This window comes from Chroicocephalus ridibundus, chromosome 22 (assembly GCF_963924245.1).
Source record: "Chroicocephalus ridibundus chromosome 22, bChrRid1.1, whole genome shotgun sequence".
In the NCBI taxonomy this organism is placed as follows: domain Eukaryota; kingdom Metazoa; phylum Chordata; class Aves; order Charadriiformes; family Laridae; genus Chroicocephalus; species Chroicocephalus ridibundus.
The window spans coordinates 3,882,985-3,900,489 of record NC_086305.1 but is presented as its reverse complement, the minus strand read 5'-3'; the positions used below and the strand labels follow the sequence as shown (position 1 = coordinate 3,900,489).

The 17,505-nt window shown below is 58.6% G+C and overlaps 3 protein-coding genes across 9 annotated transcripts in view; 1 reads left to right on the top strand and 2 right to left on the bottom strand.

The window, feature by feature from the left end:
* Positions 1-211: 211 nt before the first annotated feature.
* Positions 212-3,954, bottom strand: POLR2E (RNA polymerase II, I and III subunit E). Of its 2 annotated transcripts, none has more exons than XM_063357844.1 (8): positions 3,803-3,954; positions 3,480-3,654; positions 2,386-2,501; positions 1,875-1,955; positions 1,592-1,650; positions 1,333-1,411; positions 799-878; positions 212-373 (listed from the first exon to the last, which is right to left on the bottom strand). In XM_063357844.1, the coding sequence occupies exons 1-7, from the start codon at positions 3,857-3,859 to the stop codon at positions 813-815; spliced, it is 633 nt and encodes a 210-aa protein (XP_063213914.1). In that variant the 5' UTR covers positions 3,860-3,954; the 3' UTR covers positions 212-373; positions 799-812. The 2 variants fall into 2 exon arrangements, with proteins under 2 accessions (XP_063213914.1, XP_063213916.1); XM_063357846.1 differs by having other exon boundaries at positions 212-368.
* Positions 3,955-4,046: 92 nt separating this feature from the next.
* On the top strand, positions 4,047-6,471 carry GPX4 (glutathione peroxidase 4). Its single transcript, XM_063357847.1, has 7 exons — positions 4,047-4,161; positions 4,523-4,617; positions 4,869-5,013; positions 5,114-5,265; positions 5,412-5,436; positions 5,808-5,867; positions 6,191-6,471. Exons 1-7 carry the CDS (start codon positions 4,090-4,092, stop codon positions 6,221-6,223), a joined length of 582 nt encoding a protein of 193 aa, XP_063213917.1. The 5' UTR covers positions 4,047-4,089; the 3' UTR covers positions 6,224-6,471.
* Positions 6,472-7,946: 1,475 nt separating this feature from the next.
* Positions 7,947-17,505, bottom strand: part of SBNO2 (strawberry notch homolog 2) — a 64,961-nt gene continuing 55,402 nt past the window's right edge. For all 6 annotated transcript variants that reach the window (XM_063357814.1, XM_063357815.1, XM_063357816.1 and 3 more), the window contains 14 exons: positions 17,154-17,329; positions 16,822-16,953; positions 16,406-16,541; positions 15,615-15,727; positions 15,019-15,090; positions 14,407-14,515; positions 14,027-14,101; positions 13,514-13,657; positions 13,221-13,315; positions 12,799-12,891; positions 12,451-12,582; positions 12,139-12,215; positions 11,766-11,956; positions 7,947-11,304 (listed from right to left, as the gene is read on the bottom strand). In XM_063357814.1, coding sequence (XP_063213884.1) covers positions 10,694-11,304; positions 11,766-11,956; positions 12,139-12,215; positions 12,451-12,582; positions 12,799-12,891; positions 13,221-13,315; positions 13,514-13,657; positions 14,027-14,101; positions 14,407-14,515; positions 15,019-15,090; positions 15,615-15,727; positions 16,406-16,541; positions 16,822-16,953; positions 17,154-17,329 — 2,156 coding nt within the window. In that variant the 3' untranslated portion in view covers positions 7,947-10,693. The remainder of the gene's footprint in view (positions 11,305-11,765; positions 11,957-12,138; positions 12,216-12,450; positions 12,583-12,798; positions 12,892-13,220; positions 13,316-13,513; positions 13,658-14,026; positions 14,102-14,406; positions 14,516-15,018; positions 15,091-15,614; positions 15,728-16,405; positions 16,542-16,821; positions 16,954-17,153; positions 17,330-17,505) is intronic.

Sequence of the window (17,505 nt, the reverse complement as noted above, 5' to 3'; positions counted from 1 at the left end):
GGTGAGGTAAGCGACGAGGTCTGTCCGAACTGCAGCGCCAAAACTGCACGCGCCAGCTCAGAGTTCTGCAGGGCGAGCTCTCGGCTCAGTCCATCGCAGCCTCAGCAGCGGCAGCGCACCCCAAACGGAATGAAAAACAGGGGAACTCACAAAGCCCAGAAGGCTTTGGTACAGGGAGAGGGTGAGAAACACAGTACCAGTGAGGAACAGAGAGAATACAAACCACCTTTATTAAAAATAAGATCCTATAAAATAAAACAGGAAAGCAAAGGCCTTTTTCCACTCGCCTCCTCCCTGCGCGCGTCTGCTGCTTCAGGTTACTTCCATGGCTTGAGTCCTTAACGAAGACTGAGGAGTTACGGCAAAGTCTACGCTGGAAAAGAAAGAATTAGGCCAAGTAACATCATGGCAGGGAATTTCCTCGGCCATCTATGAAAAGGCAGACACCTCAGAGCGTCTGTGAATTGCCGGTGGATGGGCCAGTGGGGAGATGCCACACAACCCTCCCGCACCCGGAGGAAAGAGAGCTCGGGATGGGAATCACCTCACACCTCCCTCAGCAGACGCTCCCAAGGCCAAGCCCCACTGAACACCCCGAACACCCACAGGTGGGTACCGAGGCATGAGGCCAGGGAAGCCTTGCTCTGGTCCATCCTCTCGCTAACAGCCCCCTCCACAAACAATTTAAAGTTTTGAGATAATCTTTTCCTGGAGGCAGCTTGCTTCAACTCGATCCTGGACAACCCCAGCGTTGCCCAAAGCCTTCCGCTCGCCAGAGGGTTTCGCGCTCCGCCTTACCCGGCAGCTCCGGATCACTGCACCAGTCTGTAGGTGATGTAGCGGCCCGCAGTCTCACTCGGTCTTATGATCTTCACCACCTGCAAGGCCAACAGAAAGGAACTCGTGAGGGAGAGAAGCCGGCGGCGGTTCCCCTGCAGGGCCTCCCTGCCCGACACAGGCGCACACAGCCCCCGACAGCGTGGCTGCAAAGCTGCGGCCCCTCGGCCGCCACAGAGACGCCGGGACTGAGCTCCCCGCTTCAGGTGGAGGCACAGAATGGAAGCGCCACCCCCCCAGCACAAGGGGAGGGGAGATCACAGAGCGTGGGGCTGTGTCACATCGGCTGCCTGTCACCAGCCAGCTCAGCAGGCGGCCGAGACTGCCATGTCCTTGCTAGAAGCCTGCTCACCTTACACACACCCGTACCCACCCCCAGCAGCTTCTATGTTTGAAAGAGACACCTCTCCTGCCTCCAGGAGTTCTGAAATACCGCAGAGGATCTCCCCTCCTTGCCCTGCCCACAGTTGGTGCCCGAGACTATTCCTCTCTCACCTGACCACGCTTTATTCCGAAGTACCGGGCCACAGGATCCCCGGCCTGTATCCTCGGGAGCTGGTTCTCTCGGAGTTTACTGCGCAGGGGGTCAAGGAGAAGCTCCTCCAGCAGAACGCGCAACTGGCCCAGGCGCCCCTTCGTTAGCGCAGCTCATGGAACAAAGTAATAAGCCATCGCACGCGGATATATTCATTTTCAGCCCAAAGCAAGTATGCCTCACGCCCAGGCAGGAAGGGAAGGAACAAACAAAGGATACTATCTGGCCAGTAGCTCGGTTACTTCTTCCTTTGTCATGACAACGTGCTCCGGGACCAACTGCAAACAACAGGGGAGAGTGACGGTAAGATCAGAAAGCCAGAGAAAGGAATTAGCTCCTCACAGCGGTGGGAGAAGCAACTTGTTCGTAAGGAAGGAAACTATGGCTTCGCCACTCAGCCCGGCATTCCAGCTGAGAGAAGGTCTCTGGGAGCAGCCCGAGCCGCAACTCAGCACCAAAGACTGATCATCCCGCCCTCGCTCCGCTGCCCGACACTGCTCACCTCGTGCTCTGTGATGTTGATCAGCAGCTCCTGCTGCAGGAACTGCTCCAGGATGTATTTGGGAGCCATATCTACCAGGGACTGGAAAGGGAAAGGTCTGTCAGACGGCAGCACTGGCCCGGGACAGCCCTGCCCGTGCTCAGCTCTGCTCCTCAATGAACAGCAGCCACCGCAAGGCGGGATGGCCACACTCGTGCTCACACAGACACATGAACGCAGGCAAGGAGCAAACAGCTCTCTTGACCACGGGCAAATATCCCCTTTTCTCTTGACTACTCCTGGGCCCTCAGCTGTGCTTGGAACCAGAACCAGTTGTTCTGGTTAAATGCACTTGTATGTTAAACAAGAGCCTGCATTAAGGTACAACAGGCTTCAGCAAAAGATTTTATCTGGAAGGATATCATAGGCTTTTATTTATCTAAAGCAGCACCGAAAAACAGACAAGCAAGACCTCCACAGCCCACAATAACCCTCTGACTCTCAGGCAGGCTCCTTTCACCATACTTTGTACCTGCTTTGCCGAGGGAGTCATGCCTTGCTGCACCACGATCAGCGCTCTGGTGATGTTCTCCTCCTGCATCCTCTGGCAGTACATCTTGATCGTCTTTATTCCAACCTTGGGCTCCTCTGGGGAAAGGAGTTACAAAGGAAACAGGTTACAACCAGCCCTCCCTCCTTCTGTTAACCCCTCCAGAAAGCAACACCAGCCCTTCTGGCAGCAGGAAGACCCGGACAGGATGGAAGAGTGGGCTAACAAGAACCTTATGAAGTTCAACATAGACAAGCGTAAGGCTTTGCACCTGGGAAAACATAATCCCCGGAGTGTGGCACAGGCTGGGATCTACCCAGCTGAGGAGCAGCGCTGTGGAAAAGGACCTGGGGGACAATAAGCTCAATGTGAGTGAGCAGTGTGCTGCTGCGGCAAAGAAACACAACGGGATGCTGGGCTGCATCACCAAGGGCATCACCTGCAGAGATAAAGAATCATTATCCCACTGTACTCGGCGCTTGTCAGGCCACACCTGGAATACTGTGTGCAGTTTTGGTCCCCGCTATGGAAAAAAGCTGTGACCGGGCTGGAGAGGGGCCGGAGAAGGGCCACAGAGATGATGTAGGGAAGGCTGCCGTATGAGGAAAAGCTAAGAGAACTGCCCTGAGAAAAGAAGGCTCAGGGGAGACCTTATCACCACATTCCAGTATTTAAAGGGTGACTACAAAGAAGATGGAGACTCCCTTTCAAGGAGTCACATGGAAAAGAAGGGGTGATGGGTACAAGTTACTCCTGGGGAGATTCCGATGGGACACAGGAGGAAAGTTTTTAACAATGAGAACAACCACCCATTGGAATAATCTCCCCAGGGAAGTGGGCAATTCCCCAGCATTGGACACTTTTAAGATTTGGCTGGGCAAGGTGCTGGGCTGTCTTGTCTAGACCGTGCTTTGGCTGAGAAAGGTGGGATCAGATGATCCCTGAGCTCCGTTCCAACCCAGAATTCTATGACTCTGTGGTAGCTCTGTGATGATTCTATGGTTCTGTGATGGTTCTATGGTTTTTCTGCCCTTCTCCCGACTCCAGGAACCGCGGCCGGAGCAGTCTGAGCTCACCCGGGAAGAAGACGAACATCTGGTCGGTTGGATCGTCGTTGTGAGCCACCAGCACCGTCAGGTCGGTGCGGCGGGGCCGCCCCTCGCTGGGTTTGTCACCGAACTGCGCCTTGAACTCCTCCAGCGTCTGATCCAGCTCGTCCTGGGTCACCAGGTAGCCCCGATCGTGACAGAGCTGCCGAGAAAACCCCTCGCCTGAGGCCGACCGCCATCGCTGCCATTACGCGGGGCACCGGAGACGGGCCGGGCTAGGCCGCAACGGTACCCACCGAGCCCCTGAGCACCGCACACCCCCTCCGAGCACCGCCACCGCCCTCCCGCACCTGCATGATGGTCTTACGGATCTTCCACAGCCGGTAAGTCTCCTCCTCGTCGTCCATCTTTCCCTCACGGCACGAGGACCCCGCGGCCGCCCCGGCGCCGCCTGAGGCGGCGCGGGGCGACCGCGGGGTCCTCGGGCGCAGGGCCTTCTGGGAGCTGTAGTCTGCTACACGCCATTGGCCAGCTCCCCATCAATCATCACTTAGAGCGCGCTGAGTGGCTAGGCTGGTCGAGAGAGGCGGTGCCTCCGGGCATCGTCACCACCGATTGGCCGAGAGGGCGGAGCGCGATGGGATGGGGTCGGGCGCTGCTGCGGGGGGCGGTGGCAGCGGCGGCGGCGCGGTGTTCGGTGAGGAGGATGGTGAGTGCGGCCCGGCCGGTTCCGCTCCGGAGGTCGCGGGAGGAGGGCAGGGCGGTGGGGAGCGGGGCTGCGGCCGCGGATGTGGGGTGCACAGTGGGGGGAGGTGGGGGCGAGGCCTGGTCGGGGGGCGCGAGGCCTGAGGCCTGGCCGGGGGGATGCGGGGCGGGGGAGGGCGGACGAGCCCTCTCCGGGGAAGCGAAGGACGCGAAGACGGCGGTTCTGACGGGGGGACGGAGCCCCCCGTGCGGGGCAGGTGGTTGCGGGGCTCCCCCCGGCTCGGAGGGGGCACAAGTGGAGAGGGGGTGACGGTGTCTCACAGTGTGTCCTGTCGTCGTGTCCCGTCCCCCCCCCCGCCCCGCAGTGTGCCCAGGCGGACGACTGGCGCTCGGCCAAGTCCATCTATGAGTTCCACGCCCGAGATATCGATGGGAACGACGTTTCCCTGGAGAAGTACCGGTAGGAGGAGAAGGGATGGGCCCCACTCGGCCTTGGGACGCGGGGGCTGAAGGCTCCGGGGGGGGGGGGGTGGGGGGTGAGGAATGCGGCTCAAAGGGCTTCAGGACGATTGTCCCACTGCGGCTTAATCTCTTGCGTAACCCGGGAGAGGAGCTTGTTTACCGGCCTTTCCTGCCTCGCCCCTCACCCTCCTGCCTGGGGAAAGGCTGCTGATTCACCCCCCCCCCCCCCCCCCCCCCGCCCCTTTCCAGAGGCTACATCTGCATCATCACCAATGTGGCTTCAAAATGAGGAAAAACCGCTGTAAACTACACTCAGCTTGTTGACTTGTACGCCCGATACGCTGAGAAGGGTTTACGCATCCTGGCTTTTCCCTGCAACCAGTTTGGAAAACAGGTATGTGGGGGAGCAAGGTGGGGGCTCCCCCTCGCCCAGCCGGGCCCCCCTCTGCATCCCCAGGACGCTCACGGAGTGCCCCTTCCGTCACCTTCCTCAGGAGCCCGGGGACGACGCCCAGATTAAGGCATTTGCTGAAAACTACGGTGTGAAATTTGACATGTACAGCAAGATCGATGTCAACGGGGACGATGCCCACCCGCTCTGGAAGTGGATGAAGGACCAGCCCAAAGGAAGGGGCACCCTGGGCAAGTGAGTGGGGGACGGGGGCTGGGGAAGGCACCCTGGGAGGCAGGGAGGGGTTGGCTCTGGGCAGCTCCATCCGAGCAGGGGGCCTGGCTGCAGCAAGAGGAAGGGTTTCTTCTGCCACAGACTCACACTTGTTTTTTCTCTCCTAGTGCAATAAAATGGAACTTCACTAAGGTAGGACACAGCTGCCTTCTCCCGGCTTTGCCTGGGTCGCACCCTTGCTCTTTGGAGGGGGCAGTGGGGGGTCCCTGGGGCACTGCAGGGAGGAGGTATCCTCACCCGCAAACTCTGTGGTTATCCCAGAGGTCAGATAGGAGTGTCCTGAGGGGTTCCTGCGCTGTCCTGGTCCCTCTGCCTGGACTCCCCCGGGATCTTCCAGCCCTGGCCCAGGGAGGCAGTAACTGGCCGAGGGGGGAGCGGGGCTGCCAGGGGCTGCCCCAGACCAACCCCACCACAAGCAGCTCCCTGGGCTGCTCTGCCACTCTTGGGGCTGCAGAGCCCGCGTTACAGCTGGGACTCACCTGGGTGCTGCTTCGCTTCCACAGTTCCTCATTAACCGGGAGGGCCAAGTGGTGAAGAGGTACAGTCCGATGGAGGATCCCTACGTAAGTCTGCTGGGGGCCTGGGGGGTGGCACAACTCTGCCTGACCTGCAGGAAAGGGGAAGCAGAGCTTTCCGCAGATCTCTGCGGAGAAACGGCAGTGCCGGGGCCGAGCAGTGCTCGGAGCAGGCTCCGCTGCTGTGTCTCAGCTCTCTTCTGCTTTGGCTGGGGGAGAAAAGGCTCTGTGGGGGGTGGCTGCAGCACCGGGGAAGAGTGGACGCCCAGTGCAGGGCGGGTGGGTGGTTCTGAGCAGTCTCTCTGGGGGCTTCGGGCATGTTTTTGGGGCAATGATGTTCTCGTAGCACAACGTTCCCTTCCTTCTCGCAGGTGATCGAGAAGGACCTGCCTGCCTACTTGTAGACCTGCTTATCTCCCCCTTGCACTGTCCCTGCGCCCCAGCACCAGCCTCTCGCTGCCTGTGGAGTCTTCTCATCCAGCCCCCATGACGGTCTGCCTTCAAGCCAGGTTGCTGGTGAGGCAGACCCGAAGATCTGGCGTACACTCGCTGGAAGAGGCTTCACAGGGCCGGCGGCTGTTGGTGGGCAGCCCTTTTCTTTGGGCGTAGAGCAGGATCTGGTGTCCCCTTACAATAAAGGTATTAGAAACGACCGGTTGTGTCTGGGCGTGTGGAATTGAGTGGTGGAGAGGACAGGGCTGGGTCTGCTGCGCCGCTCCCGCTGAGAAGCCAGAGCTTTGCAGGGGAGCCAAGACCTTACACAATTCCTGAGCCCAGCGGGGATAATCCTCATTACTGCTGAGGGGATTGCACACAAATCCCAGGTCAGGCGGTGCTCCTGAGGGAAAAGCCGGAATAGGGGGAAGGTGTGTGTGTGTGTCTGCTGGGATCCTTCCTCACCCAAACCCAACAGGCGTCTGCGCCGATGAGGCAATTGGGTTGTTTTTCTCCGAAGGCAGAGTGTGGGTGCTCAGCGGCACGGCCCTGGCCCCGCTCCCCCTCTCCTGGCGCTAGCCGGGCAGTGAAGGGGCTGGTTCCAGCAGTGGCGCAAGCCATGGCCAGAAGCCATTACTGCAAAACAACCCCCAAGTCATGCTGGGACACTGTGAAATACCTCACGTCAGCAGAGACGTGTCCGACAGCAGCATGCAGGACCACAGGCGCATCCGTCCTCCTCCGGAGCCTCGGCTGCAGCGTGTTGGTGCTTGCAAAGGTGCAGCCTGGTCTGGCCGAGCCCACAGAGGGGCAGCGTCTCCCCGGGCGGGGAGAGCTCGGGTTTTACGGGCGATGAGCTGGGCGGGAGCGCTGCTTTGCCTCTTTTCCCCAGGGTGCTGGGTCATCCATAGCGCCCCACCACCCTGAGCCCCCGTGGGGAGCCCTGTCCTCGCTGCGGGGCCAAGGGGGGAGTGCGGAAGAGGCCCAGGGTCCTTGCTGGGGTCCCCCCACACGTTCAGGACACTGGGAGGATCCTGCCCGAGCCTGTCTGACCGCTCCCCCCCCTTCCCGGGACAGGCGGGCTGGTGTGGGGAGCTGCCCCGCTTGGTCTCGCCGTGAGCCCTGTGGGCAGCACTGCAGGGCTCAGCCGCGGCTGCGCAAGGCGAGGTACGAATCGCTCCTCCGTGGCTCGCCCCCGTCCCACCTCCCGCGGGGACAGAGTGGTGCCAGGGCGAGATGTCCTAGCGCCGCAGCAGCTGGTGCTGGCGGAACACGCCTGAACAGCAGCTCCTTTATCTCTGTTTTCCCCAGCAAAGCCGGGAGAAAACAGCCCCATGGAAGGCCAGCGCCTGGCTGGCTCCAGGGACGATCCTCCTCCGCACGGCCCAGGGAGAAGGGGGGGCTCAGGACAGTGGTCCTCAACCGCCACCCAGTTGTTGACACTGGAGTTAAACGCCAGCTGCCAGTAGGACGCCGGCCTTGGAATCCCTATCCTGATCCAAGTCCCAGATGGGATCCCTGGGACAGATCGACAGGAATCCCTATCCTGATCCAAGTCCCAGATGGGATCCCTGGGACAGATCGACAGGAATCCCTATCCTGATCCAAGTCCCAGATGGGATCCCTGGGACAGATCGACACCTCTGGACAGACGGACAGACAGACAGAGAGCTGAGACTTACAGAAATCTCCTATGTGGCTTCCTTTCCATTTTTACTGAGCAGAATGCAAAATTATCCTTCTGAGGCAAGTAGAAAATTCAGGAATTATTAGTCAAAGGCACATATTCTAAAAAAAAAAAAATCTCTTTACATATATACATCTCAATTAATTATAAATACACATAGAAAAACAAAGGCAAACAACAAGCGGATTAAAAAGTGCTAACAAAAAGGTGTAAGGGGACTCATTTAAAAATACATACAATCAGTAGGACAACTGCATAATAATTTAGTTAAAAGATATTGTTACATATTATTAACCCTGACAAAAACACAGGATCGGGGCAGGGAAGGGCTTTCTTGAAGGTGCTCTCTGTCTTTCCAGAGATCAGGGAGGGAGAATTGCATATATTTTTTTAAAATTAACGTCGAAGCCACCAGGAAAGGCTCCGGGTGACGGCGGAGCAGTGGCTGGCGGAGGGTGCCTAGCGGGAGAATTCCTCCTCGCTGTTCCTGAGTTTAAGCCTCTCTGATAATGGGTTTTCCCCGGTGTCCTTTCCTCTCCTCGCTGTGAATTCAGCGAGCGTCGAGCGAACGAACCGGGATGGGGCCGGGGGGGGCAGGGGGTGAAGCCGGGGCCTCCCCACGAGTGGTGTGGGCTGGGAGATATTTTAAATAGAGGAGGGTGTGGGGCCGGGGAGAGCCTTGGTCTATCCGGGACGAGGGAAAGGCTGTCGCGGCACCCCAGAAAGCGGCGATGCCCGGCCGGCCCCGCGGCGAGAGGCGAGCGAAGCTGCGGGACAAGCACAAACCTCTCGGGGCAGCAGCAGGGCCCCGGTGGGGGGGGGCCCGCAGGGGCTCCCCGTCTTTGGTGTTCACTTTGAGGTAAGGTTTCAAGGTTTCCTTGAATGCAGTAAAACGCGGCCCCGAGGGCAGGGCTGACCCAGGGCTGGCGGGAGGCAGGTGCCAGCTGGGGAGGGTGGGGGGCAAGGAGAAGCCCCCAAAACGAAGGGCAGGGACCAGAGCAACCTCAAAACCGAACCCACCCATGCACCACGGGGGGCAGGTCCCGTCTCAGCAGGAGCACGAACACCGCGGACACTGACCCAAAGCGCCTCCCAGCAGCAAACAGGGCACTCGGCCCGTCCCTGGGCCCTGGGGGGGGGACGGTGGGGGGTCAGGCTCTCTGCCTGGAGCAGGGGGCTCCACCAGCCCCCTCAAGGCTGACCTGTCAGGGCATGGGGGACCCAGCAGAGGCCTCTCGTGGCTGGACATCCTTCCCCAGGTCCTCCCCGAGGAAGGGCCGGTGTCCCAGCCAGGGAAGGTCTCGTGTCCCTCCCCTGAAAACATCCTGGTGCCACTTCTAGGAAACACCTCGACGACTCAAGGCAAAGAAAAAGAAAGAGAGCAGAGGGGAGGCTTGCGGAGGAGCTGCCAGGCCTGGAGCGTTCCTGCCAGCAGGCAGCTTCCTGCCAGACTCCTTTGGTTAAAGAGAAAACAAGAGACAGTTTCCCCGGGACCTGCCGAGGTGAGATGCTGCTGGAACAGGGATGGTGGCAGGAGTGGCTGGGGGCTACCTCTGTGGCGGGGCAGCTTGCCCAGCCGCTCCCGGCTGAGGGGCAGTGGGTTGTCTGGGGCAGTGCTTTTTGCAAAGCAGAACTTTGCTCTTTGGTACTGGAGGGTGAAGTTGCAGCATGAGCAGCGACGCTGCGCAGCCCCGGTGCTCGCCTGGGAACTCTTCCCTTCTGGGGCTCGGGAGCAGCTCTCACCGAGGTGAGCGGAGGGCAGGGCTGGGGACCCACAGGGATCCTGTGTCCGTGGCCCAGCCAAGGACAAGCCCGACAGGACAAGACCGGTGAGATGGCCAGCTGAAAGGACACCCCGCGACAGCAAGAAGTGGGGACAAAGCACAGCCAGCCACAGCGACCCGGCGAGGCTAAAGTGCAGGACAGGCTGCTGGGCACAGGGCCCTTCTGCTCAGGGGAATCCCCCCGTGGTCCCGGCATGGCGGAGCTCTGACAAACTCGCGAGCTTTGCCACCATATTGACAAACGAGGCGCGGGTGCAGCCAGCTCCTGCCTTCTCCCGCGGAGCTCAGGCAGCCCCAGAGGTGTCGGTGTCCCTGCCCGGGGAGGGCAGAGCAGGCGCGGTTTTGCTTTTCTCAGCTTTGCCTGCTCAGCCCTGCACAGAGGGACACCGGAGCTCGGGGACACCATTCCCTTCCCCTCACCCCCGCCTTCAGACCCAGCCCTCCAGAGCAGCCTCGAGGTCCACGGCAGCGCTGGGGCGGCCCAAGAGGAAAGGTGGCAGCAGGCGATGCAGACACCGTTTGGTCAGCCAGCTCTCGGGGGGACCAGCTCTCTGGGCTGGAGGGCCAGGGGAAGGCACGACCCAGCTCGGAAACTCAGTAGTCTGCAGGGAAACGGGCACAGAGGAGCAGGGGGGGGCTCTCCTCAGTCCTCCACGGGCACTGACCTTTGAGCAGGACTCGAACACAGCAGAGACCATCAGTCCAGATCAGCTGAACTTGGCAGCACTCAACTCCCCCCAAGCGCGTGTTATATACAAATCTATACATGCCTGACTGTATATTATATATAAATAAACTTTGCTTTAAGGAACTATATGTTTTGTGGGTTGTTTTTTTTTTCTTCCCTCAAAACCAGAAAAGGGTCAGTCCAGACCAGTAGAAAAGCCGGGGCTCCCCAGCTCTCACCTCTGCACCAAAGGATGTGGATCCACAGTAGCCGAGCACCACCTGGCGCGCCCAGCTGGCTTTCAGAAGTCTGGGAAAGGCCCACTGAACTGGATCACGCTCTGGCGCTCCTGGGGGAGCATGTTCTCCTGGTGGGCCCCATTGAACGTCCTTAACATCTCCTCCAGGATCTCTCTAAAATTGATATTCCCATCCTGTTGGACAAAATCTTCTTGCTGCTGCTGCTGCAGTGTCTGCAGGGGTGCCGGGTGAGGCAGGGGCAGGGGTTCATGCAGCGAGGAGCTCAGAGGCACGTTGCCCTCCAGGACGGGAGCCGGGCTCTCGAAGGCAGAAGGATGGCTGAAGCCAAAGGGTAACCTGTGCTGCTGGTGTGGCTGGAGAAGGGGCTCCGAGGGCAAGCACAGCATACCGAGCTCTGGGTTCATCACCACGTCGGGAATGCTGTTGCTGGGAGGGCTGCAGGTCAAGTCCAGGATCTCGTCCTGGCACAGGGAGTGCCTGGGCAGGGGGACCCCGGGCCCCGTCTGCGTGAGGTCCGGGGGCTGTGACAGCATGGGCAGCGGCAGGGAGAACTGCGGGCTCTGCTCTTGGTTGTGCTTTCGCTTCACATTCTCGTCCATCTGCTTCAGTTCCTCCAGCACCTTACGGACACAGCTCTCGGGGATCTTTATCCCTGGGGGAGAAACGTGCATCAGTCCCCAAAGCACTTTGGGAAGGGACGGGGCACGGTGGGGACAGAGGGATGGGCAGCAGCACTGTGGCCCATTTGCCAAGCACAGTCCCAGCCCGCTCCACCTCTCGGCCGGGCTGCAGAGCAGGAAACGGGACCACAACCAGAGGAAAATCAGCACCACGGCAGGCTCGGAGCAGGCAGCAACAGCACTGCTTCTCAGGGGCACAGAGGGGCAGCTCCAGCCTGGCTCACACCCTCTGCCCGCTGCCCAAACACATGCCGGGGTAGCCACAGCTCCCCTCCTTCCCATGGGGTCACCTAAGCAGTGGGTACTTCCAGGCTGGATCAAGTCCCTTTTTAGGGACTTTTTAGGAAGGGAATCTTTGCACTGGGCAGCTGGACCCCTTCTTTCTTCTCCTAAAACGTCCTGCTCCCCTTCCCCTACCCAGAACTTTACCCACCGACTTGTTTCTTCTTCTCCTTGGTCTTGAGGCGGACAATCTGCAGGTAGCTGGTGTTGGTGATGTCTGCCATGATGCTGGCGATCTTGCTCCAGACCCGCAGCAGGGCCCCGCACAGCATGTAGTAGTGACGCAGGCGCATGCCCTGGAAGCACTCCTTCCTCTCCTGGATCAGCTTGCAGCTCCCATTCCTTCAGTCCAAAGAGGAGAAAAAACAACCCGAATTAGCAGAGGCTCCCACAGCAGAGCAGGATTCCCCCGCCCGCAGCCTCCCCGGCGTGGCCCTTCCCCACTGCCGCAGGCAGGGACCCTCCCCCCAACCCCAGCTCTGCCCTGGGGAGGGCAGGACAGGTTGGGGCTGCAGATCCCTTACCAGGCGGCATGGTTACAATTCGTCAAGGAGAATTTGTAACTGCTCTCCCAGTGCTTCTTGGCTTCCTCAGGCAGCACCTGCAGGAGAAACAGAGGGCGGTAGAGATTTTTCACTGTCCAAGATGCAGCCGAGACTTGAAATACAGGGCTGGGAATCAGGACACCCGGGTGCTCCCACCAGCTCTGCCCGACCCGCAGCGGGACTACGAGGAGCTGTGAACGGGTTACAGTAAATGTCCTTCCAAAGCCACCCCTGCCCAAAGGAAGAGGCTTTTGCCTCTCCCCGCACCGGAGGGCTGCAGTTCCCACCTACCCGCCGGTACTTCTTCTGCAGGCTGTCCAGGCTCTCCAGCTGGCTTTGCTTCCCAATATTTGGCTTGTAGAGGATGAAGTTCTTCCCGCGGCTCTGCTCTGCCAGCAGACAGGTGTATCTGCGGCCTCGCATCTGTCAGGGTAGAGCTGATGGTTACAGCCACAGCCTCTCTCTCTCCGAGCCCACATTTCTCTAAATTAACCCCTTCTTTCCAGGATGTAAGTTCTTGGAGGCATCTCCCAGCCCGCAGCAAGGGGTCAGACACAGACCTCTTACAGCCAGGGCAGACCTCCCGTTGGAATCACCCTCCGAGCTGGGATACCAGCCCGGCAGAGCCCAGGGACCTACCTTGCAGGAGAGGTAGAACCCATCGAAGGATCCTGTCAGTTTGAGTGACTTCTCATAGGCTTCCTCCCACTTTAAGCCTCTGTCGACGCTGATCTAAACAGGGACAGAGAGAGGGATTCTGTAACTTCAAGGGGCAGGACATGCGCATCAGCGTCTGTCTCGCAAATCCCACCCCCAACACAAACTTGGTGCTGCTGCAGCCTAGGAGCAGGCACTGCCAGCCTGCCCTCCCGGGTACGGCAGCCTCTCCTCGCCTCCCCTGTGTAACTCCCAGCACCAGTCACCATGACTAGGGCAGATTTGTGACACAAACATGACACAAAGCCACGGGGCAGGGGGGGAGGGACCCAGCAGCTCACAGCCGCAGACAGGGAAGCGCTGGAGAAGTCTGGACTGCAGAGATAGCCGTGCAGGCTGCCTACCTTATAAAACACGACCTGCCCATCCTGCGGGTGCCCAGGGGTCAGGAAAACCTCCTTGCTCTCCTCGTAGATCTCATCCACTCCTGGGGCTAAATCTGTGGGAGAAAAAGACTGCTGTAAGATCCACTTTTCCGTACCAGCTCCTCTCCTTGTGGGAGTCTCAAGATCTGTGCTGTGTGGGGACACCGCGGTGCCCGAGATGGCTGTGGAACTGCCATCAGTCAGCACAGGGAGGAACAGGGAACCTCGGGGGTACAGTAGGGAGAGGTGTGGCCACCCCTCTTTCTCCGTACCTAGGATGCCCATGTCGTATTTGCCCTCCTTCTTGTCCTTTTCAATCAGATAGTCAAAGGTGTCAGAAAAATACTGGAAGAGCATGTTCTGCTTGTCCACCTCCAGACCCAGGATGCGGTTCAGGAATTTGGTGATGGAGCAGTCTGCAAGAGCGTGGCGGGTCAGGGAACGTGGCGCAGCTGGTTACGGAGCCCACCAGCACGCTCCCAAAGAAAGCCACCCAACAAGCCACCCAAGCTCCCTTCCCGAGGGCAGCACAGCACTAATGCAGGAGAGCGCAGCCCAAGGGCTGTTCCTCCAGGCTGTGGTCAGCTGCCAGGCTGCTGCAGGAAAACGTGACCTGCAGCTCCAGCTAATGCCCACAGGACCCTCCCCTCAAAGCAAACATCCTGCCCCCGCTGCACAGCAAACCCCTGGAGGCTGTGTTCCCGTGCAGAGGGAGCGGCTGCGCCACGACCCTCCTGCCTCTTTCATTTCTCCCCTGTGTTGGGCAGAAAAAGCTTGACACATACCCTTCTCCACCGAGACGGTGCCGTACTTCATCTGATTGCAGCAGATCCCCACGGAGATGAGACCTTGCTTCATTTCTGCAACGGCAGAAGACAGTTTGTGCATTACAGGGTTAAGCCTCCCTTCAGCAGTCCTGCAGGGCTGCCTCCCCTTCAGCTGTGCCCATTATATCGCAGCTAAGTCTCTCCCAGACTCTTTGTCCCCCCACACCTGGCAAGGTGACATGCATCATGGCCAATCGTCCCGCTCACTGGTGAGCTGCTAAGCCAGCGGCACCGTCCTCTCTCTCTGACCTTCTGCCCCGTTCTTCAGGCATCCCAAACCTGAGCCCAACCCGGTCAACAAGACGTTGCAGAAACCCCAGAGGTGGTGATGTTCTTACCATGGAAAAACGCAGCCTCCCCTCTGTCATAGCTCTTGGGCACAGGAACTCTGTTCTCCGTGTGGTTGAGGATAGTGGAGAGAACTCTGTCTAGCGCTTTAGCCCCGTACTGCGAGAGGAGACAAGAGTCACGCACGGGACAAACTTCCACCTGCAGCTCAGCAGCGGCCCGAGTGTGTCACTACACTTGTGCTGGCACCGCAGAGAAAGCCACCACCTCTGGGAAGGTCACCGACCTGGCGGCTGTGCCAAGGGGGAAGCTGCGTGTCAGGGGCTTCCTCTGTCCCCAGGGGACCAGAGTACAGGAACCTGCACATCTGCATCCCAGCGCTGGCACCAGCTCCCCTGAGGCCCAAACGCCCTTCCCGGCTGTCCCATGGGAGCGCACCCCCCCTGCCAGCGCAGCGCTCGTTTGCACCCCGCTGATGATAATCCAGTTCCGTATGCTGTATGCGGGGTGCTGTGTGCGGGGAGCTGGGTGCTGGGTGCTAGGCCAGATCCTGCCTGTAGATGCCAGCAACGATCTTCCTGGCGCTGGCTCCCACTGAAGGCTCTCACTAACTACTTCAACCCCTCCTCGGCTCAGCCACCCCAAAAACAGCCGCAGGTTACCTTATTCTCAAAGTTGTACTTGCTGAGATCTCGGGATTCGGTGGCCCGTCGGTCTCCGTGAGTTAAGGCACCCTAGGAAGGCGGATAAAACAAAGAGTTCTTACTTTTAGCTGTTGCAAAACACCAGAGAAGGATGGCGAAAGCCAGGTCTCAAAAGAGGCCAGGATAAGAACGAGCAGTGGGGAAGCAGTGTTCCTCTGGAATATTGAGACCTTGCCAAAGTATTTGGGGATTTATCAGAAATGAAGAAAAATGAAACAGAGACACATTAATTATTCCATTAATTATTTCATCAGCTTTCTGGAAACAGATGGGTTTACGCTCCTGCAACACTGGGGGAATTCCAGCATCTGGAATTGGGTTCTGCTTCCCTGAAATTCCTCCTGATGCCTCGGTTACGTATTCTTCTTCACTTCCTTTCCCAAATCCCAGGATGCTAAATGCTGCCTGCGTTCCACAACTGCAATGCCTTCGGTCAGGGGTGATGCAATCCCCCGTACCAGTTACACTGGCCACGCCAGCGGGAACACCGGAATGGAAGCTCTTCAGAGAGAATTGGAACTGACACGTTAATCTCTTTGCTGCAGGGCACTTACGAGGCTCTCCAGACGTTTTGCCACGATGGATGCAAACCTCCTCTCCCCGGCCAGCTCAGAGATAAGGAAGACATACTCCGGAGCAGAAACCTGGTTCGATCGGTGTGTTCGACCTACAGGGACACGAGGAGAGAAGCGAAAGGAGAGGTTGGTACAGCCTGTCTGGTACGGGAAGGGAAGCTGAGCAAGAGGTGAGAGAGTCCAAACAACTTTCTACGCCCTGCTGGTTTTCAAAGGAGATCTCTCTTTGGGGGAAAGGACAGAGTCGCGTTCATCACCCTGGTGCCGCCGAGACCTGGGCAGAGTTGAGTTTATGGGCCTGACCCTCTGGGGCTGAGGAGAGACTCCCCAGTCTGAGCTGGGGCGCGAGTTATTTCTTTCGTGCTCACGTATTGAGGAACTGCCCCTCCCCATCCTACAGAGCCTCCCCAGGGGGAACAGAAATCCCCAGGCACCGCCGGCACGTTTCCCGAGGACGCACTGCTAACACGTATGGGAGGGTTTCCCCTTCCCACACTGCAAATCGCTCCTGAAGTCAACACAAACCTTCCCCACGAGAAAAATCAGTCACAACCGATTTGTGTCTGCATTTCCACCCTGGCAAAACGCGGGAGCACTGTACTCTGCAAGGTGCTGTATCTCAGAAAGCTAAATACACCTCCCCGGCTGCCCCACAGGCCTGGCTCGGGTGGCCACGCGTGCCCTTCCCTCCCAGGGCTGCCCGAGCCTCCGTGGTCTGAGCCACCACGCTCAGGGGAAGGGGACAGTGACCAAGAACATCCAGCCCTCACCAAACTGCTGTATGGCCCGGTCTGCGCTCCAGGGCAACTCCAGCGTCATGTGCACCCGGCGCTTCTGGTTTTTCACCCTTCTGTCTGCTTGGAGAGAGATACCTGAGCTGGAGGCCTCGGAGATTATTGCTACAAGCTAAGGGAGAGAGATAACAAGTGAGAAAGGGAGTGAGGTTCCTGGACATCTGCAAAACTGCTTCAAGAAACAGCCCAAAGCACAACTCCCCAGCCCGTGAAGGGACCCAGGACTCCCTGTCACCTTCCAGCACGTCCAACAGCAGCAGAAAGCTGCAGAGCCTTGCTGGCCTGAGGCTGGCAAGGCACAAGCATGCAAAGGCACCCTCACTTTCCTTCCCCTCTCAGTACTCACTCCCCTGCAGGTGTTCGGGGGTTTCCTTGGCTCAAACCCGACTCACCTTTTCCCCTTTCATAAAACGCTCCTTCTCCTTCAGGTTGACGTGGTCTATAGAAAGGCCTTGTTCTGCACGAGACTCGAACATGACGGAGCCGTCCGGTCTGCAAACTACCCGGCCCTTCCGCCCCGTCATCTGCACACACCGACAGGAGAGAGAAAAGGCTGTTATAGCAGAGGGGAGAGACCTGTACGGCGCCGCAAGTCAACTCTCAACAGCTTTTTCAGATTGCAAGGAAGGAGAGGAAACCCTCTTTCCCAGCAGAAGCCCCGTTTGCCGGCCCCTTTTCCTGTCCCCCAGTGCCACTGAAATATACTCTTGATTGTGAGGAGTACCTCAGCCACATTCTCCGGGCCCCCGAAGTGATTGATCAGTTCATCCAAGGTATTGAGAGGTAGCTCTTTGCCCAGTGCTTTTACTTTTGTTAGGAGATCCTGCTTCATCTTTTCCACATGTTCTAGTTCTCGCAGGCCATGCATATCTTTCCGAGAAGGCAGCACGTGAAAATTACCTGCAACATAAAACGCAAAAGTTTAGAGTTAGCTGGTAACTGCGAATCAGAGAGGGGGGGAAACGTTATCCCAAAGGGCTTCTGGGGACACTATCGGATGAGCAAAGACACCTTGTCTTGCAATGAACGCTGCCGAGTGACTTCCCTCTGTGCTTCCCCCTGTTTTGGTGGGGAAG

Excerpts from the sequence above, each read along its gene's own strand:
- POLR2E (XM_063357844.1), bottom strand. The coding sequence starts at position 3,859 with ATGGACGACGAGGAGGAGACTTACCGGCTGTGGAAGATCCGTAAGACC. Across the intron at positions 2,502-3,479 it reads GATGTTCGTCTTCTTCCCGG|AGGAGCCCAAGGTTGGAATA; the intron begins GTGAGCTCAGAC and ends TCCTTTCCCCAG. Across the intron at positions 1,651-1,874 it reads TCAACATCACAGAGCACGAG|TTGGTCCCGGAGCACGTTGT; the intron begins GTGAGCAGTGTC and ends TGTTGTTTGCAG.